The 20,943-nt window shown below is 41.4% G+C and overlaps 1 protein-coding gene across 1 annotated transcript in view; it reads left to right on the forward strand.

Annotated features, from left to right (window-relative positions):
- Positions 1-7,710, forward strand: part of LOC142204947 (cadherin-related family member 4-like) — a 54,257-nt gene extending 46,547 nt beyond the window's left edge. The window contains 4 exon segments of the mRNA XM_075276280.1: positions 1,838-1,930; positions 4,956-5,028; positions 7,374-7,410; positions 7,652-7,710. Coding sequence (XP_075132381.1) covers positions 1,838-1,930; positions 4,956-5,028; positions 7,374-7,410; positions 7,652-7,710 — 262 coding nt within the window.
- Positions 7,711-20,943: the final 13,233 nt, after the last annotated feature.

Raw genomic sequence — 20,943 nt, forward strand, 5'->3', positions numbered from 1 at the left:
TCAGACTGAAGGATCTAGGACCCACCACAGGAACTTGTAATGCAGTCACAGCACACAGGGTTGCCATCACGAATTTCAATGTTCCACAGTTCCCTCCACAGTATAAAATACTCCCATGAGCTCCCACAGTGGCCCAGCATGGTATATAATTCTTCACACAGTAGAATATGTTCCCCAGAGCCCCCAAACAGTATAATGCCCCACAGTGGTCTCTCACAGTGTAATATGGATCCAAGAGCTTACCACCACCATAGTGTAATGCTCCACAGTGGCCCCATCACAGTATAATATGCACCCAAGAACCTGCCACCACCACCGTATAATGCTCCACAGTGGCCCCACACAGTATAATATACTACCAGCAGCCCACAGAACATATGATCCTCAGAGCCCCCACAAAGTATAATACACTCCCCACAGTGCCCCCCAGTATAGCTCCACAGTGGCCTCACACAATATAATAGGCTCCTCAGAGGTCTCGCCCAGTATAAGGCTCCATAGTTGCCCCACATTGTATAATGTGCTCCCCAAAGCCCCCACACCATATAATAGGCTCCCCACAGTGACCCTACACAATATGCTCCCTAGAACCTACCCTGCACTCAGCATAATTATCCTACCCCTCCCCCACAGTATAATGCTCCGCAGTAGTCCCACACAATGTAATTTACTCCCCACAATGCCCTTAAAGTATAATGCTCCACAATAGCCTCACACAGTATAATAGGCTCCCCACAGTGCCCACCAGTATAATGCTTCACAGTTGCCTGACACAATATAATATGCTCCTCAGAGTCTCTTCCCAGTATATATGCTCTACAGTGGCCCCACACAGTATAATATGCTCCTCAGAGTCTCTTCCCAGTATATATCCTCTACAGTGGCCCCACACAGTATAATATGCTCCTCAGAGTCTCTTCCCAGTATATATCCTCTACAGTGGCCCCACACAGTATAATATGCTCCTCAGAGTCTCTTCCCAGTATATATGCTCTACAGTGGCCCCACACTGTATAACGTGCTCCCCAGAGCCCCCATACCATATATTAGGCTTCCCACAGTGCCCCCTAGTAAAATACTGCAAACTGACCCCACAAAGTAAAATATGTTCTCTACAGTGATCCCACACAGTATAATAGACTCCCCACAAACAGTTTAATATCCTTCCAGCAGCTCCACAAAACATATGATACTCTGAGCCCCCACACAGTACAATACTACACAGTGGCCCCACACACTATAATAAGCTGCCCACAGTGCCCTCCAAGTATAATGCTAGACAGTGGCCCCACACAGTGTAGGCTCCCCACAGTGCCTTCCTCCATTATAATGGTCTACAATTCTCTCCCCCACCCTTTTATTTTGGATGTTGGTTACTTATATTTTTTTACCTTACTTGCTGTTATATAGATGTACTATCTTTCGATTTTTCCCTACTTCCTTAAGTTTTGTATGCTTTCCTTTGCATTTTTGCATTGCTTCTGTGACTCTTCATGTTTGCTTACTATTTTGTATTTTTTTTTATATTTTTCAATAAATACCTTTGTAGCATACAATACTCTACAATGTCTGCGCAAAATATATTATACTCCCTAGTAGCTCCACAAACTACAATGAGCTCCCTAGAAACACTTAATGATATGTGAGGTATGGAGGGAACAGAAAAATTGCCACCTCATATAGATCAAAAGAGCAGATTATTATCTGTTTCCCCTGATCTAGGGTGATAAATTTACTCTAAGCTTCATAAAATAAAGTAAAACATACATAATAAAACAAACCTTCTTGCTTACATGTTCCTTAACGTCTGTTAATACTGCATATTTCTTTTTTACAGTGTCCCAAAATATTCAAAATTCTTTCCTATGTGTCAAAATAATCAACAACCTAAACCTCCTCTTAACCTTCCGAGTAAGAATCCAAACAATAGGTAAGTACATATTCATGTGTGGCAGGTAGTCTGCATTCTCAAATGTAGTTTTTAATGCAGGTGTTTTAGCCAAAACAAGGAGCAAGTGTATAAGTTTTAAAAACTTACACAAAAACTGTGTTCCTCTGAATCTCCCCCCTACTACAGATATTAAGATAAATAAGGATCAGGCAGTTATATTTTATTCTGCTCATCCTGCTGAGAACATATGCATGCATGGACTAGCTGAACACTTACCTGTATGAGGAATTGAAGATAGTAAACCTTAAGGTCCTCATATACTTTAAAGAAAAGTTGAACCCAATGCTTGAGATGATGTGGAGGTTACAATGAATTAGTTTGGACCAACCAAGTCAACAGGTCTACAACTCTCAGCAGATCCTGAGAATCTGAGACTACTGGGGGTTGTAGTTGTCAGAGGATCAGGGAAGCGTAAGGGGCTGTTCAAATGGGGGAAAATTAAGAGCAATTGAGATGGATTTTGGCCACAAATTCTTCTTCATTGTTTGACTCTCCGGTTCCCTGCGATAGAAAAATGAAGCAAAGCTTAACCTGCTCATCAGCCCTTTACTGGCTCATATATGTTTTAAAACCCCATGCAGTAAGGACTTCCTTTATTGGCCCCCAGAGAACAAGTACCCCCCATACAGTAAATTTAGGTCGTTACGTGCTAGATTACTCCAGCAGGTAATGGACAGGCACTTCACTTACCCATCCTCTGCCTATGGCCTTCTCTGTTTCACCTTCAGTCTACAAGGGACCCAGTGTGTTGCACATCACATTCTGACATAATGACAATATGCAGTACATTGGGTCCCCGGGAGACGGAAGAGGAAGTGTAGAAGGGTGCTGTTGGCAGGAGCAGAGATTGGTAAGTATTTCAGCCAGTAACAGCAATTAAAAAAGTAGGAAGGGAAACACTGAGAGTGGGGAAACACTGGGAGTGGGATTCACTGGTATCCTGGAGGGCCAGGACAAACCTGAGAAGGATTGTATATTTTACTGAGGGAATTCTTTTGCTATGCCTGGATATAAATCTGGCTTATGCTACGCTCTCCACTGAACACTTACCGTATTTTTCGGACTATAAGACGCACTTTTTTCCCCAAAAATTTTGGGGGAAAAGAAGGGTGCGTCTTATAGTCCGAATGTGGCGCCTGGCACCCGCCGTAATAGAGAGGCGGATGCCGGCAAGAGATAGACGCCATCACAGGTGCCGGGGCCTGAGACATCGCTGCGCTCCTCTGCCCTGCATGAAGCTAGCAGCGGGAGGAGTGATGCTATTCCGCTCCTACGTGCCCCCGCCGCTGGCTTCATGCAGGGCAGAGGAGCGCAGCGATGTCTCAGGCCCCGGCACCTGTGATGGCGTCTATCCCATGCTGACATCCGCCTCTCTAGTACAGCGGATGCCGGGTCAGTATCGGCGGCCCCTTCTCCCCCGGGGCCGGTCCCCACCGGCCCCGTACCTGTGAAGTTGCAGGCCGGCTCCTGCGCGGCGATATCGCAGGAGCCGACCTGTTCGGGTGACAGCCGGGAGTCTAATGAGGCTCCCAGGCCTGTCACTGCTATATTACTATTGCGGCTGGGTCTATGACCAGCCGTAATACTAATAGACAGAATGTCCCATAGACGGCAATACAGTTGTATTGCCGTCTATGGGACTTGCAATCAAGTGACCGCAGGTTCAAGCCCCCGGGGGGGGGGGGGAATAAAATAGTTAAAAAAAAAGCTTTTTTTTTTTTTTTAAATATATAATAAAAATATGAAATAAATAAAAGTTCTAAATCACCTCCTGTCCCTAGAATATATATATATAAAAGTGGAAAATCATATATCATAAACCACCGGGTTTTTTTTCAATACAAGGTGATCTAAGCAATAGATAGTCCCCAAAATGGTATAACTAAAAAGTACTTCTGGCCCCGCAAAAAAAAAAACACTCTATGTGTCCCCGTACAGCTGCAGGGTCACCTGTCAATGTGGCCTTGCAGCTGTTGCAAAACTACAACTCCCATATATTAAATATTTTACCATTTTTTGCTTCAAATTTTTTTTTCCCTATTTTCCTCCTCTAAAACCTAGGTGCGTCTTATAGTCCAGTGCGTCTTATAGTCCGAAAAATACGGTACATGCTCTGCCATGCTAAGGTAAATGTGCCTAGTGGAGATGGCTGGAATTGCTTTTGGTTGAATAAAAGTTTAGTTGACAGCTACTTCAGGCCATATGGCCATACTTACTGGAGCCAGAGATCTGTTATCTTTTACATGTGTCTATTAAGGCATGTTCAGTTTTTTATTTTTTATTTTGCAGGCTGTTTTTTATATGGATAGAACCCATCTCAAAAAATGTTTTTTCATTCATTTCAATGGCAGTCAGTAGCAAGTTTTTTTTTCCTTTAGCTGATTTTCACCTAGAGGGGAAAAAAAGCAACACAACCCATCTTCAGGTGGATTGCGCCTTGAAAAAACCATTGAAATAAATGGGAAGCTGAAAAAACGTGATTTTTCTTTTTACACTGTTTTTGACGTGGTTTATGGAAAATCCACATCAAAAACCGCAAGTGTTTTTTAAAAGAAAGTTTCCAGATCTATAGGCAAAAACTGCGACAAAAACGCATCATGTAAACTTCTAAAAATGATTTGCTAATTCCCCTAGCATAGTCTGCTGTCATATGTTCACAGTTCATAGTTTTGACATCTATGTTGCAACCTCTTATTGCTTCAGTCTTCTCCAGGATCATGGGATAGTAATAAAAAGGGTGCAGACCAGTCTTTGTTGCTTCAAGTATTTTTTATGCAAAGAAATCTTTAGTTTCAGATATGCTTTATCCTTAGTTGTCAGCTAAAATGCAACCAGTCAATTTATATTTATTTATTGAATTTATTGTTTTGTAGAGAGGTTAGGTGTGAGCCGTCTAGTTCACTTATCTTTACCAAGGGAGTCTAGATGTGAATTATAGAAATAACCCCAATATTTTATTCCCAATTAACATACACTACTGTATCCATTGCTTCCCTTTCTCTAGCATAAACTATCAAGGAATAAATAATAATTCACAGTTAAATGAAAATCAAAACTTTCTGCCACAATACGCCACTGTAAGTATTACTGCTATATTTTTACGCATAATGTACTTTGTAAAATAAAGACTTTATAATGCAAACTGAGGCTAGATTCACACTTGCAGATCCATCAGGGAACTAAATCACAGACAAACTGTCCACTAAAACCGTGGTTACCCGTGGACACCTGCAGACCCCCTAGATTATAAAGGGGTACACTGGGTGTCCATCGAGTTTCTGCCATTTTTATACTGAAACTGGTAGAGAGTTGCACAGATTTTTGTTGCATTCTGTGGCAGACTATGAAGCAGATGTGAACCTAGCCTGAGACCTTGGCCTATTACACATCATATGAACAAATTTTATAGTCACAACAACTAGACCCTGTGTGTTTTACTGAAGCAAAATTAGATCAATATACTGTAATCCTATTAATATTATAAATGTGAAAGTTTGTGAGTTTGTGGGTTTGTGGGTTTGTGTGTTTGGATGTTTGCATGTTCGGATGTTTGTTCCTCAATCACGGAAAAACCGCTCGACCGATTTGGCTGAAATTTTCCACAAACATAGTTAATACACCCGATTAAACAATAGGCTACTTTTCGTCACAATAGCGCACATACATTTGTGCCAGGACCCCCACAAAACCCAAACTCACACCACCATCTCTGCAATCTCACACACTTTGGACCATAGCAAGCCCCAAAATTCATATTGCCCTCTACAGCCTCGCCCCTAACCCCACACAATCTCATATACATATACTTTACCACTTTGCCCCTCACCTTAACGATACTCCAGGAGGCTCTCTTTAACGCTCCGGAGCAGCCATGTTTGCTGACCCCACCGCTCTGACAATCCGGGACACCGCCCACCCATGTCAATACCCCTAGGAGGTCTAATAAATGCAAAAAAAAAAGTTTAAAAAAAGTAAAAAAAAATATAAAAGAAAATAAAAAGGATTAAAAATTCAAATCACCCCCCTTTCCCTAGAACACATATAAAAGTAGTTACAAACTGTGAAACACATACATGTTAGGTATCCCCACGTCCGAAATCGCCCGCTCTACAAAGCTATACAAATATTTTTCCTGTTTGGTAAACGCCGTAGCGGGAAAAATGGTCAAAAGTGCCAAACTGCCATTTTTTCACAGTTTTGATTCTGATAAAAATTTGAATAAAAAGTGATCAAAGCAATAACAATTCCCGAAAATGGTAGAACTACAAAGTACACCCGGTCCCACAAAAAAAGACGCCCTATACATCCCCGTACACGCACGTATAAAAAAGTTACGGCTGTCGGAATATGGCGACTTTTCAAAAAATAATATTTTAACACAGTTTTGGATTTTTTTAAGGGGTCAAAATGTAAATAAAACCATATAAATTTGGTATCCCCGGCATCGTAACGAAACACAGAATACAGGGGACATGTCATTTTGGTTGCACAGTGAACGCCGTAAAACCAAAGCCCGTAAGAAAGTCGCAGAAATGCAATTTTTCTTCAAATCCACCCCATTCTGAATTTTGTCCCTGCTTCCCAGTACATTATACAGAATAAATAATGGTGGCATCATGAAGGAAAATTTGTCCCAGGAAAAATTAAGACCTCATATGGCTCTGGGAGTGGCGAAATAAAAAAGTTATGGGGTTTAGAAGGAGGGGAGTCAAAAACGAAAATCAAAAAATGCCATCGGCGGGAAAGGGTTAACTTCAAATACCTCTGTCCCAAAGTCACTATGTAAAGATTCTCACAACACCATATAGCAGCTCAAATACAAATTAACTTCAACACAAAAGTCTCACGTATTCTCAGAATTACAGCAACAACAAGATACAAAGTTACATTTCATATCCCATACCTTATACACACTACGAAAACCTTACCCGCGCCTGTATATACCCACTGCTACAATCACCGCAGACGAAGTCGCGGGTACCAGCTAGTGTACTATAAACGTCAAATTTCCTTTGAAAGAACTGCATAGGATCAGATTATTATGTCAAGGTCCCATGGATTAAGGGTTCATTCACACAGAGTAATGTGCCGCGTGATGTGGCACGTATATGGCGTGCGAGACTTTGAGCGCCGTAAAAGCTCCTATTGATTTCAATGGAAGCGTGGATTGTATACGCCGCGTTATTTTGCGGCCGTGATTTTGCGGCTGCAAAATCACGGCCGCAAAATAACGCGCCGTATACGATCTAGGCTCCCATTGAACCAAACCCCTGCTTACCCACATCAGACTATGGCTACACAGTTTTATGTGAAATGTCATGCTGGCATAGTCACCACTGACAGGCAGCGGTTTGGCCATGTTTAGTAGGCGGACGGTGTGCTCTTACCCTTTATCTGATTAAGCTTTCTTTACTTTATGCAGGCTCCAAATTTCTTTGATGGGCGTGCTGTTGACCCAGGTAAGTAAATTGATTATTATATTTTATTAAATATCTTACAAAATTTGTTCTAATGTAGAAGCAAATTACAAAGTGATCCACGTCTAGTTTGAAAGAGGTTATTTAGAGGGAATCTGTCCCAAGAAAAGTATAGTGCACAAATGAGAATCAGGATTACAGAGAGTGGGTCTGAACCAGTCAAATATGCTAATTGATCTTATTTACATAATATGTACTCCATTTCTTACTTTTTTATGTATAGTGACTGGAAACCACTTCCTGTTCAACAGTAACACAGGAGAAACACAATGGGTTAACTGACAACCTGGGAGGCCAAATATCCAGAGAATTACCTGCATACTGTCAAATTCAGCCTTTTCCATACATCGTTTATTTTCTGTTGATTTTGAGGACATATCATACTTAAGTATAGAGTTCCTGTTTCTATCATTACACTAAGTAATTTTGTGTATGTTCCACTTTCTTTTTATAGAGCTGTTTGTGTGTGTGCACATGAGGTTTATTGTACCTTATAAACAATATGCACCTGGTATAAGCCATGCCATTGTACTATGTATTACAAGAAATAATTACGTCTTGGATTATTCTAGTACTAGATTGTTTCTCTTTTTATAAATAAAATCTTAGTCTTACTGAAGCTTGCAAACATTTTTTTTTATTGTATACTAGCATAGACAATACATGTAAGCTGTCTAAACCATTGGTTTAAAGAGATGAGTTGTGAGGATCTATAATAAGACACCCACAAAATTTTATGATCCAATACTGTACACCCTTATGCATCTGATTTTATATGGAGCTATACAAAGGGTTTTTTTTGTACAGATTCAGGTAGAATCTGTGTGAAAGAATTACAGCCATCTGCGCCTATTAGTTACCCAGTGCTGTTCCCTGACAAAGATTGAGGGGTATGTAGTGACCATGTTATGAAACCTATTAGTGTTTGTCTGCTACAAACATGTCAGAAGAACAAAGCAAGACAAGTACAGTGAACCTTAATACTAGACCCGCCCCAAAGTCCCTACCGGCTTGTCTCAGCTAACCTAAGCGGTAGACAACTGGGCGACGGTCCCTTATGTCACAGGTGCAAACACAAAATGCAGATGAGACAAACAAAGGAGAACAGGTAGGAAAATGGTAAATGGTCTCAACAGTCAGGCAGCAGGAACAAGAACTGGAAAAATATACAAGTCTGCAGAAAGCAGAGGTAAGGAAAAACAAGATCAGAGAAACAGGAAAAAAATGCTAGCATGCTCCAAAGAGACTAATAGCAAGCTCTAAGATGCAAGTTAGAAAACTATATATGGCTGGGGCCCCACAGGCTGGAAGCGCCGCAATTTGCCCATGGCAAAAACATCATGGGAAAAATTGCAGCGTTTTAAAGTATCTACAAAGTATCTACTCTGAGTGCATACACTCAGCAGATTGGTATTGTTGCTTGGCAGAATCTAAGTATACAAGTCATGATGACGTTACTGGGATTAAGTTAAGGCCGGCTGAGGATCCCTAAACACCCCCGGTAGTAGCATGTTTGAAACCAATTCCATACAATATTGTGATTATAGTAAAATCCTTGACAAGCTGTTAATCACAACACAACCACTGGGTTACGACAGACACATATAGGACAGACACCCTTGTGACAACATATCAAAAAAATCATCTTCTAAAAGCTAGTTTCAGAAAGTGACAAAAGCAGCGTAAAAATGCCATTGACACAGAATTTCTGTTTAAAAAGTTGCAAAGCCAAATCAATTAAAGCCACATAGGCCTTCTTGCCTTTACCTGCACTAATCTGTAGGAGTCTAGAAGAGAAGTCAATGGCCCAAACTTATTATCGCTGACTTTTCTTCTAACTTTTTTTTGCCAATAATAAGTGATGTAAAGTGAATACTACATTTTGACCAATGAGCACACCTAACCTCCTGTCAGACAGACAGGCGCAGCAGATACAGAACACTTAAAAAAAAAAAAAAAAACTTTCAAAGAACTGAACAGTGGAATCTGTTATTGGATTACAACACTCCTCACCTAAAACTATTTTAATATGTTTTCCTGAATGCTTAGGGAAAAGATGGGCCTGTAAATTAAGAAATGTAAAGAAAGGGATTCTCTTGATCATCTCAGTCAGTGAACTTTATTTTCTAGTTTGAGATATTTTAAGGGGTTGTCCAGGATTGCAAAATTTTTGATACTGATGAACTATCCACAAGATACGATTGGTTGGAGTCTGACGACTGAACCAACTGAACTAATGCAGCCACCATATAGCAAGTTTATGGCTGGAAGCAACCCAGCTCCTATTCAAGTAAATGGGAGAAGGGCTGCAGTGTATGGAGCTCTGTAAACTGTTTGGAGCTCCAGTCTGTACAATGTAGTGGTGGTGATTGGTGCTGCAGTCTCACTCCCATTTACTTGAACAAGAGCAAGGCTGCTTCTGGCCGTATACTTGGTATTTCCGGAGGTTGCATCAGCTATTTGGTTCAGGTTTTGGTTGTTGGATCCAACCAATCTGATATTAATGACCTATCTTGTTCATAGATTATCAGTATATAATTTTTTTTATATTTATTTATTTATATGCGGTTTGCATGTTCAGCAATCCACAGACAACTGTGTAATACCAATTTCCTAATATTTTGAGATTAAAATAAATGCTGAATAAATTTACCTATCCACCACCTACCAATGCTATTCTGATGCTTACCAGATCCCTGTTGGTCTCTACTTCCTGATCCTTTAGACACAAAGAAAATCACTAAAAGTGGTAATTCTGTAAGCTGAGTGTCACTTTCATTTTTTTAAATCATTCTGCATATATTAATCTTTCTGCGTTCGCCCATGGCTCTGTGACTAAACACTCTATACTTGGAGCAACACGGGCAGCCATTTTCCCTGCTGGCAGATTATTTAGATAGTGAAAAATATAAGGAAAAAGAAATGTCCTTTTCATTTTACAGATAATAAAAAACTACATTAGTTAGCTTTCTACCACTAGGTGGCTCTGTAATGTTTTGTTACAGGCTGCTGTATCCCACTTCACCCGTTTGATGCAATAATGTGCTCTCAATAAATGCAGTTTGTATGCATTTTAGTTGTGCAGTAGTCAAAATCATGGAGATTAAAAAAGGGGTCCCTATTAAGAAGGACCCCCCCCCCCCCATTTAGCTGGCCACGAGAGGACTGACAATAAGTCCAAACACTGGATATAAAGCATGTATGGAGGTGAACAGCTAATGAACTGAAATGTGAAATGTGAAATGTCAAATGAAAATCCCCTCCTAACAAAAGGGTGTTGAATTCATGGAAATAAAGGCATGATTCAACATGCAGATAGTAACACAAAAACCACTGAGATGTTGCTAATGATGATAGATACAGCTAGATAACCAGCACTTACGATAAATGATGGAACTATAACAACCAGCCATATGGACACAGACTCAATGTGTTTCCCTTGCTATAGTATAAGTTCATCAGGAGTCATCATACTTATGAGAGGGGAACAAAAGACGATACCCTAATGCCTATACTGTACGTGTAAAAAGTGCAGGTACTTAAAAAAGTCTATCATTGACTCCAGCTACTTTAAACCTCTCCCATAGTGCTGTTAGACACTGTTAACATAAAAACCATACCTTTCTTAAGTTTTAGAGCCCCAGGGATGTATAGGAAAGCCCTTTTATTCTTTATTCAAATTAGGATCTTGGCGCACTGGGGGAGTTTTCTTCTATTACTGAACACTGCTACATCATCACTAAACAGTGTGAGGATCAAATCACCCCATTCAGAGGGAGGAGCAGCATGCAGGATGGGTGTGTTTAGTGATGATGCAGCAGTGCTCAGTAAAAGAGAAAAAACTCCGCCTGTGCTCCAAGATCCTCATTTGAATAAAGAATTAAAGGGCTTTTTCTACGCATGCCTGTGGTTCTGAAACATAAGAAAGGTATAGTCTTCATTCAGTTAACAGCATCTACAGCACCATGGGTAGCACAATAAAGTAGTTGGGGCAGTGATAGACTCCCTTTAATAGCAGACACCGGACTCTAGTTATGCTCAGCCTTATAGGGCCGAGCAGCATGATGCCCCGCTTCTCTCCCATAGAGTAATTAAGAACAGGCCAATCAAAAGATTAGGTCCTGGCCATGGCTAGGATGCACAGGGAGGGGTCACAGCACATGTTTGTACAATATTGACAAACAGCCTGACAGCTGTCTATGCTGGAAAAAGCATGTGTAAGGTAAGGAAAGACACCTTATGAGGCCAGCCACATAATAGATCAGTAGCAGTGATGGCATCACCACATTAACTATATATACAGAATGTCCATGTGATTTTGCAATTAGAGATACAGAATAAACATTTTCATTTGTAAGCAGATCATTGCAGGTCTAGATTTCTATGCAATGTAGTATTTTGACCAGCAGGTGGCAATGAAGCTATATAATAAAAAAAAATTACATATATTCACACACAGAAACTCATACATTGCGTACCCATACACTATGCACACATAATCCCTTCCTTCAAAAAGACATTAGAAGTGATCTTAATTAAATTAAAGCTTTCAATTGTTAGACTCCATGTTGTGTAGTGAATAGGATCGTTTTTAAAATCCGATCTCTGATTAGTAAAAAGTCCCATTTACTTGCATTGGGATCGAGATCGGGTTCGAATGAAAAATGATCGGAAATCGGATTTCAAAATTGATCCTGAAAAGTCAAGATCGGCTCAACCCTAGTTGGGAGTCAAAGTGAATTTTTGCCGAAATGCGCTTTCCTGGTCTTCACCCTTTAACCACTGTATAGAATATGGACTTTGCTGCAAGGAGCCTACCAGGTCATTTACTCTTGGAGTGATCCACTCAACAGACAGGTCAGTGACTATGGTGTAGTGCACCAAGGGATAAGGCAAAAGCAGAGTGTGAATATAGTTAAATGTCAAGGCTGGCAGCACTGGTACAATTGTCATGAGCAGGCTGGGTTAGCAACAGGTAATCGTATTGGTATTATAACTCAGTAGAGATGGAAGGAGGTCAGGAACACAAGCCATGGTTAACACATAGTAAATCATGTAGAAGAACTACAAAGTTTTGGTCAGGCAGGTTGTGACTAGTGAAGCAGACTTAGGCTAAGTTCACACAGAGTTTTTTGGTAAGGGTTTTGGCAGAAATTCGCCTCCAAACCCTGAACCAAAAATCGCCTCACCATTCAAAGTATACAAAACACTTCTGAGTCTTTTCCGCTAGCATTTTTTGCCGCTAGCGGCAAAAAAAAAAAAAAAAGGGCGAGATGTTCATACTTTTTTGAAGCCTGAGCATTTTCCGGCTCACGGCTTCAATGCAAGTTAATGTGAGCCGGAAATTTGAAATATTGTAAATCTTGGCAAATTTTCATGGAAAAAAAAGTGTTATATTCAGGTTAGTCTGACTTACCCAACTGCACTGCTGGTTTTATATTCTTCACCTTAGTGACAGACTCCCTTTAAGTTGTATTAATAAAAAGAAAATTTTAAACTTCTAGAGAATCTCATCCAACCATTGCAGAAAAATTATGCACAGCGGAAATGCTGTGATTTCCAGAACCTTTGCATTTCTTCCAAATTGCAGAATGTCAATCATACCTACAGAAACAGTGGCAGTTTTCTTATAAGCATAATTAAAAAAGAAAGTCTGCAAAGAAAAAGTGCTTTTTGCTGCGGCCTACTATGTGGAACCTTAGTTTTATTGTGCATTTGTACATAAACTAGCCTTGAGGATTCATTATTCAGTATCTGAAACCTCTGATTCCAAATCTAGAAGAAGACACTGTGAATGTCTCTGTTGCAAGGTGTTTTTCAATTATTTATTCAATGATCGGTTTTGTGGTGTTCAGTTGTTTCCAATTCTAGGACATCCTTTCCATGAACTGGTACCCAGAACTGAACTACATATTCCAGATTTGACCAAGTCCAAATATTACATTACAGAATACCATATAAAGTTATCACCCTCATCCACAAGGCTCTCCATAATGCTGCACCTCTCTACATTTCCTCCCTCATCTCTGTTTATCGCCCAACCCGTGCTCTCCGCTCACTCAATGACCTAACACTTACATCCTCTATTATCAGAACCTCCCACGCTCGTATACAAGACTTCTCCCGAGTTGCACCACTTCTCTGGAATGCTCTACCCCAGACAATCAGATAAACTCCCAATTTCTACAGCTTCAAGCACAAACTAAAGACACAACTTTTCAGACAGGCCGATCATAATTCCTAATGTAAACCCTTCCATACCATAATTAGAATCCCTAAAATGAACCCTCCTCTGTTCATGCTCCCACATTACCCCCCAAGATATGATGTTGTTTCAGGCTAACTTTATATATCCAGGCACCATCTGCATGTTAAAGGACACCACTAGTGACGGCTCATAAAGTTTTATGTTTGTGTAATGACAGTAACCTCTATTACAACATTATCTGAATACTGCATAAGCAATGCCACCCCTGCTACCTCTTGTGTCACCCCCTCTACCTCATACATTGTAAGCTCTTGCGAGTAGAGCCCTCAGTCCCATTGTGTGAAGTGACTATTTCTTTATAATGTATTTTTTTTGTCTGTACTTTAACCCTACAAATTGTACAGTGCTGTGGAATATGTTGGTGCTTTATAAGTAAAATGTATTACTGTGTTTCCCCGAAAGTAGGTCACCCCCCGAAAGTAAGGCATGGGGGGGTTGTTGAATTGCCTAATATAAGGAACCCCCCGAAAAAAAGGCATTCCCAAAAATCATTGCACTGCCTCTGCTGTTGTATCCACTGTCCCTGCAGCTGAGGATGAGCTGGGAGATGCCCACTGTGCATATGCTGCGGGGAGTTCACTCTCCCAGCTCATCCAAGAGGCAGAGGCAGCAGCCGGCTTTCCTGTGCACACGGAGTACAATGCAATGCCAGTAAAGTGAGGCTCTCCGGCGCAACCGCCGGAAGCCTCGCTGAGCCCCGCCCACCGCTGCCACTGCTGGAACGAACAGGAGCACCAGCGCTGCTACGAAGATGGGAAAGGTAAGTGCTCGTTCACATCTGCGCCCAGGAGTCTGTTTTGCAAGTTTCCTTTCCTGCACAAAACAGGGCAGGAGACTGAAACCTGCTGGCATTTTTCACACCCATTCATTTGAATGGGCTTGAAAAGTCTCTGGCCGTGTGCGCCGGTGATCGTTTTATGCACTCTGTGGCGAAACTGTTATTTTTTAAAACCGGACACAGAGTCAGACATGCAGTACACTGTGTCCAGTTTTAAAAAAAAACGGTTTTGCCACGGAGCGCATAAAATGCTCACCGGCACTCACTGCCAGACTTGCCATGACAGGTTTCTGTTTTCTGCATGCAGAAGATGGAAACCTGAAAAAGGGAGATCGAACCCTGGTGTGAACCCAGCATAAGTAGGATACTATTCAGGTGCTGCTATTAGTTTGTAAAAAGACCCCCCCCCCCCCCCCGTTTTTGTTACTTTGGTAATCGATATGTAAATGAGCTTGATCGTGCACGGTGGGCATTCCGTGCACCCCTTAGCGTCATAGCTTCTGGACGCCCACCGTTGCCTCCAAGCCCTCCTCCTTTTGCTTATTCACGGCAGTTTCTATTGTTAGCTATTGAAAGCACGCGCGTGTGTAGTAGCACTCCTCCGGCGTGCTACTGCGCATGTTCCAGCTTGCAATGTTCTCTATAGGAAAATGGCACTGGAGCTACTGCTACTGCGCACGCGCGTGCTTTCAATAGAAACTGCCGTGAATAAGCAGGAAGAGGAGGGGCTTGGAAGCAGCAGTGGGATTCCACAAGCCATGACACTAAGGGGTGCACGCAACGCCCACCGTGCACGATCAAGCTCATTTACATATCGATTACCAAGGTAATTAACAAAAACAGGGGAGTCTTTTTACAAACTAATAGCAGTACCTGAATAGCCTTTTTAAAGGATATTCAGGAATCTCTTTAGCTCATAACCTGTAAATCTGCTGTAAATCCCTTTTAACTGGCAAGCTTTTTGCAATACTATTTCTTTTCTACTTATTAAAAAAGAAATCAAAGTTTTGTTAAAATAGAGATCGCACTTCTAATTTTCTGTTTACAAAGTAGACATATTGGACCGGCTGGACGGGTTCTGCTTCTGTGCATTTTCTTACAGATCTGGGTATCATTAGACTACTTTATTCCTTCTGTTTCTCAGCCAATTGATGTGACTGATGCCCTAGCATGTTGTATGGTGGTACAAGGTGGCGAATGTTACACACCCAGGCAGGCAGGCACTGAATGGAGGTGGCTGTATGTCGTTATGTACTTCTATGCAAGGTTATAGAAACTGATCTTACCATTCTGGAGATAGCTGTGAATACCAAAGATGTGACCTACATACTGTATATTAGGGCACTTTCGCAAAACCAAGTTTAAAGCATGGGCTATGTGTTGGCTGGATTTACCTGCTTGCACCTTATCCTGGGAGAGGGATCCCAAGCAATACAGTTATCTATGCTTCTAGGAGTCCCTGTCTCCCAGCGTCATGCTGTCCTGTATTCGCTGAGAGGCAAGGACTCCTAATAACATAGATAACTATACAGCTAGGAGTTCCTCTACCGGCATAAACTGCAGGTCAGTAAATGTGGCCAACACATGGACTGAGTTTCACGTCACCGTTAGACATTTATGACATATCTTCTGGCTATGCGATAAAATAGCAGTACTCTTTTAAAACTTCCCCTTTATACTTCCATTGTTCTGACACTTCACCTTCTGCACTAGCTCCTGCACATTTACATTGTCTATGTAGTACTATCTGCCATGTACAAGTAGAAGAATATCTGCAAGGAGGTTTTTTCTTTCACGAGCAAACTGTATTACTGTAGAGTAAGTGTGTATGTGTGTCACATTTTGCACGTCAGAGTGAAAAAGATGTGTAACAATTATTGTCATCTATGCCAGTAAACTGACTTTTTATTGTTGTTTTTTATGTCTATTGTCCGTTGTCATACTGCAGCGAATTACCAGATTCAAGTTAACAATGGCGACATCTGTATGTTTTTAAGCTTCACTAAACAGTTTTGAAATGTATCTACAAAAAGTGTGTGACTTACAAAAGGCAATGTCAGCAATGTGCCAAACTGCAACAAATTTTGGAGCACAAAATTTGTCTAGACTACCAGTACATGTCCCACAGTCCTTCCTCTGCATTGGTTGGAACAGTGCACATTTCTTTGTAGTTGCAGAACAACTAACCTGGTCAGCACTCAGAGTGCAGTCCCCCAGCCATATTTCCCCTCCTGCAGGTCGCCTATCAGAGATGATCATTCACAGTGAAAGGGATACATAGACACTGGAGATACCAGAGACTTTGCTGCAGTGTCCCTTACATGTTGACAGTTATGGATACAGAACATTTGGTGATAGTAATAATAAGCTGTTCTCTGAGCCCCCAGAAAAAGACACAACTAGATGGGGAATCTGATGCCGCTTTTCTAGAACCTGTGTCATCTCTGTCTCACCACATATTAGCCAGACTGTATAGGCAGCTCTCTGAGCAGCAAGCCAATTTTACAGGCCTATGATGGTTGGTTACCAGTACATATGTATACAGCGCCGCACCTCCCATGAGGCGACCTGAAGCGACCGCTTCAGGCGGCGCTATGCCAGGGCCCCAGGGAGGGCGGCATTTTTGCTTACCTAAGCCAGTCCAGGACAAGCTGTCCTGGACTGGCTTAGCGTCACCGTCGCCGAGCGGTATATTAGGGAGGCCCTGTGGACGCAGCGCTGCTCCAGTGGCCTCCCCTCACGCTCAGGCAGAGAGCAGGTCCTCTCCCTGCCTGCTAACGCCGCTCCGCCATGCCCCCTTTGCTCCGCCCACTCCCGGGCGGGGCGGCTTTCTGTCGTCTGCCTCGGGAGGCAAAAAAGGTAGATTCATCCTTGTATGTATATATTGGTTCTATGGCAAGCTAAAAATAATGAAAATATGATAACATATGCAAACTATCAAAACTGCCTTTAAGTGTGGCAGTCACACTCCGCACATCTGGCTTAAGATATATCTCTTCGGTTTTCCAGATTGCTAACATTTGCTAGTTGAATATTTCATGATGAATAACACCAAGTAATTGCTCTATATTACAGCGTGACTGCAGCTAGGAGATGTACTATGGTTTCTACATACAGGTAGAGGAAACCAATGCAAACATGTGCCGATTTATCATACCTTGTACAACAGTTTTCTGGAAACATAAAAAAGCCACGAGTTTTGTTTCTTTTGAGCAGAAATTGTGATTTGTTCATTTTGAACCATGTCCACTAAATTTACACTCATGTGAGCAGTAGGCTATGCCTTTGAGAACTGGGGCCCTTTTATTTTAGAAGTGAAACTTTATAGCTCTTATGCTTGGTTCACATCTATGTTGGTATTCCATCCGGGGGAGTCCACATGGGGACTTTCCGAACGGAATACCAAACGCAAATGCAAGTGCTGTGCAGTAAGAGCACACAGACCCCTTTGACTATATTGGGGTCTGTGTGCTTGCCGCGCGCTGCCTGCACAAATCATGCGGACAGGAAAGTAGATTGTGAACTACTTTCCTGTCCACATGATCCCTGCAGACATCTGCTGGCAAGCACACAGACCCCATTATAGTCTATGGGGTCCATGTGCTTTCACTGGCACACTGCTTGCAGTTGCATTCAGTATTTCGTTCAGGGGGGTCCTCATGCAGACTCCCCCAGACGGAATACCAATGTAGATGTGAACGGGGCTTTACTAATATTTAGCAGATTGGTGACATCCCACAGGCAAGTTAGGAAGCCCTATTTGTCTGTTCCTATAACTTGGCCATCAAAACAGAAAACCCGTGGGGATTTTTGTGAGTTTACTTTTTAAAATATTTTTAAACATTTTTTTTTTTTTACTTTCACGGCTATGGAGTTTAAATACTCATATAATACAGTGCAATACATACGTATTATATTGTATTATGAATAGAGTGGTTTTCCAAGCCGCTTTCTTTTTCTCAGGCAGTGACATCATGTCCATTGGCCACATGGCAATGCTATAACAGTCTGACAGGTAGTTACAGATATACCACAAAACACCCAGTGTCAAGTTAAACTTTGCTGAAGCCTGACCTATTTCTATTTTTATCCTTCATTTTGAGTGTGTTTGATGCCTTATCCCAACCGCTGAGCACCTGTGCCATGTAATCATTATACAATGGAAGGGCTTCAACAGGGCTGACAGCACAATAAATAAGAACACTTGTTTATGACAAACAGGCCAAATTCCATGTAAGTGTTTATCTGAAATATTGCAGCAAATGAAATACATATTGTTTGATTTTTATGGAAAAATGACATTTACTGCTATTAGTATCAGATGCTTTAGTAAAGTATTGGCCGCTGTGTGCATAGCATTCCTCCGCATAGCACAGGTGGGTGTGGTTTTATTTGCAGATTCACTCTTGCCAGTTATTACTAAGAAGTCCCAAGTGCCATTGCTACAAAAGGTTATTGTGATATAAACATTTTATTATCGCAATTAAATATACTTTATTATCTCACAATCCTGAGGAGGTATTATCCTATGGACTAAATAATAATGTTCTTGATTATGTTCAGAAATATAGGATATAAATCTATTTCATGGAGGATGCATCTGCATAGTACAAGGTGCATATCTTCTTATATTTAGCTTGACAGCTTAGTAGATTTTGACCCTGTGCTTTGACCCTAGTTTATGCACAGATATCAACATTATGTGCCTCTAATAAGTGAAATATCACATTTTAGGAAATAAATTCATACCTACCATGAAAAAAAACTTAGGAATGCATTTTTTTCTGTTGGTGAAGATAACAGAATCTGAACAATTCCACAAAACAAAAATCAAGCGGGCCCACACCTTGCAAATTAAGGACTGGAACCAAATGGTGTTCGGGGTGTTCAAGGCGCACAAAAGATGCAATCCCTTCATCAGATCTATTTAAAACAATGAAAACACTATATATATATATATATATATATATATATATATATATATATATATATATACACACACACACACACACTGTCTACCAATAAGTATTTGGACACCCAATAAAGTCCGGCGGAGGTGGAGTTATGGTCTTTGGGTGTTTCTCCTGGTATGGACTGTGCATGGAAAACTCAATGCCGACACCTATTGCACTATGTTAGATACCAGTGTGCTTCCTACCTTATGGCGGTTCTATGGGTTGGACCAATGTTACTTCCAGGATGACAACGCCAGCTGTCATGTAGCGAGGTCTACCATGGCTTGGTACAGTGACAATCAGGTTAACCGACTGGACTGGCCTGCCCAGACTTGACCCCATCAAGCATCTGTGGGACAAGTTGGATCGCCAAACTAAGGCTGAGGCCCCACATTGCAGAAACTAAACTTTTTTTGTTGCAGATTTTGCTGCAGTTTTCTGAGCCAAAACCAGGAGTGGATTAAGCAGAAGGTAGAAGTATAAGAACTTCCTATATATATTTCACATTGTAGCCCTTCTTGGCTTTGCCTCAAAAAATGCAGCAAAATCTGCAACAAAAAAAGCTGCATTTCCGCAACGTGGGGTCTCAGCCTAGGGCTGGTCTTACACGGCTGTAATGTAAGTCCGCAATTGGTCCGCAATTGAGGGTTTTTCAATTGCGGACCATTTGCGGACACATTGTATTTAGTGCGGCCTCTTACACCACCGGATATTCACGGCACTGAATTCACGGCACTGCAAGAACTCGCACATAGAACTCTATGGGTGAGTGCGGCAGGACATGGGTGTCTGTGGTGTCTATGTTGCTGATCAGCAACTAGTGTTGATGATCAGCAACTTGCAGATTGTAAAATCAATACAGTCGTGTAAGACCAGCCTAAGGGGTGCAGCAGCCGACTAAAAATCGGTGAAAGAACTTACCTGTCTTCTCCAAGCCGAATGGAATAAAATACCACTAGCTGTCATACAAGGGCTTGTGGAAAGCATGCCACAGAGGGTTGAGGCTGTAATTGCTGCTCGAGCCGTTCGGACCACAGGTGTCCAAATACTTATTGGTAGACAGTGTATGTAAAGTAAAAATAAAACAAAAGATACACAATGCTTAATTAAAAACAGAATACAAAAGAACTAGAGTATTACTCTCCACATGTCTACATTTTCTTACTTATTAATAGCCCAATTTTGATGAAGTGGTTGCACCTTTTGTACACCTTGAACAACCCAAAACGCGTAATCCAATAAAATTCAAAGTACTTATACCATTTGGTTCCAGTCCTGGATTTGCAAGGAGTGCACCCCTTGGTTTTTGTTTTCAGATTCTGCTATTTTCATCTACTATTTATGGCTTGGTCTATTTTGACAGCCGGTGTAATTTGGCATATCCGCTACTTAATTGACATCACCCTCTCCGCACGAGGAGAAGAATGGATATCCCAGGACTTGGAGGAAAGATCGGAGTTCCACTGAGATTTATAGCTGGGGTTCCGAATGGAAGCACATCCTTTCTGCATTTT

This window comes from Leptodactylus fuscus, chromosome 5 (assembly GCF_031893055.1).
Source record: "Leptodactylus fuscus isolate aLepFus1 chromosome 5, aLepFus1.hap2, whole genome shotgun sequence".
In the NCBI taxonomy this organism is placed as follows: domain Eukaryota; kingdom Metazoa; phylum Chordata; class Amphibia; order Anura; family Leptodactylidae; genus Leptodactylus; species Leptodactylus fuscus.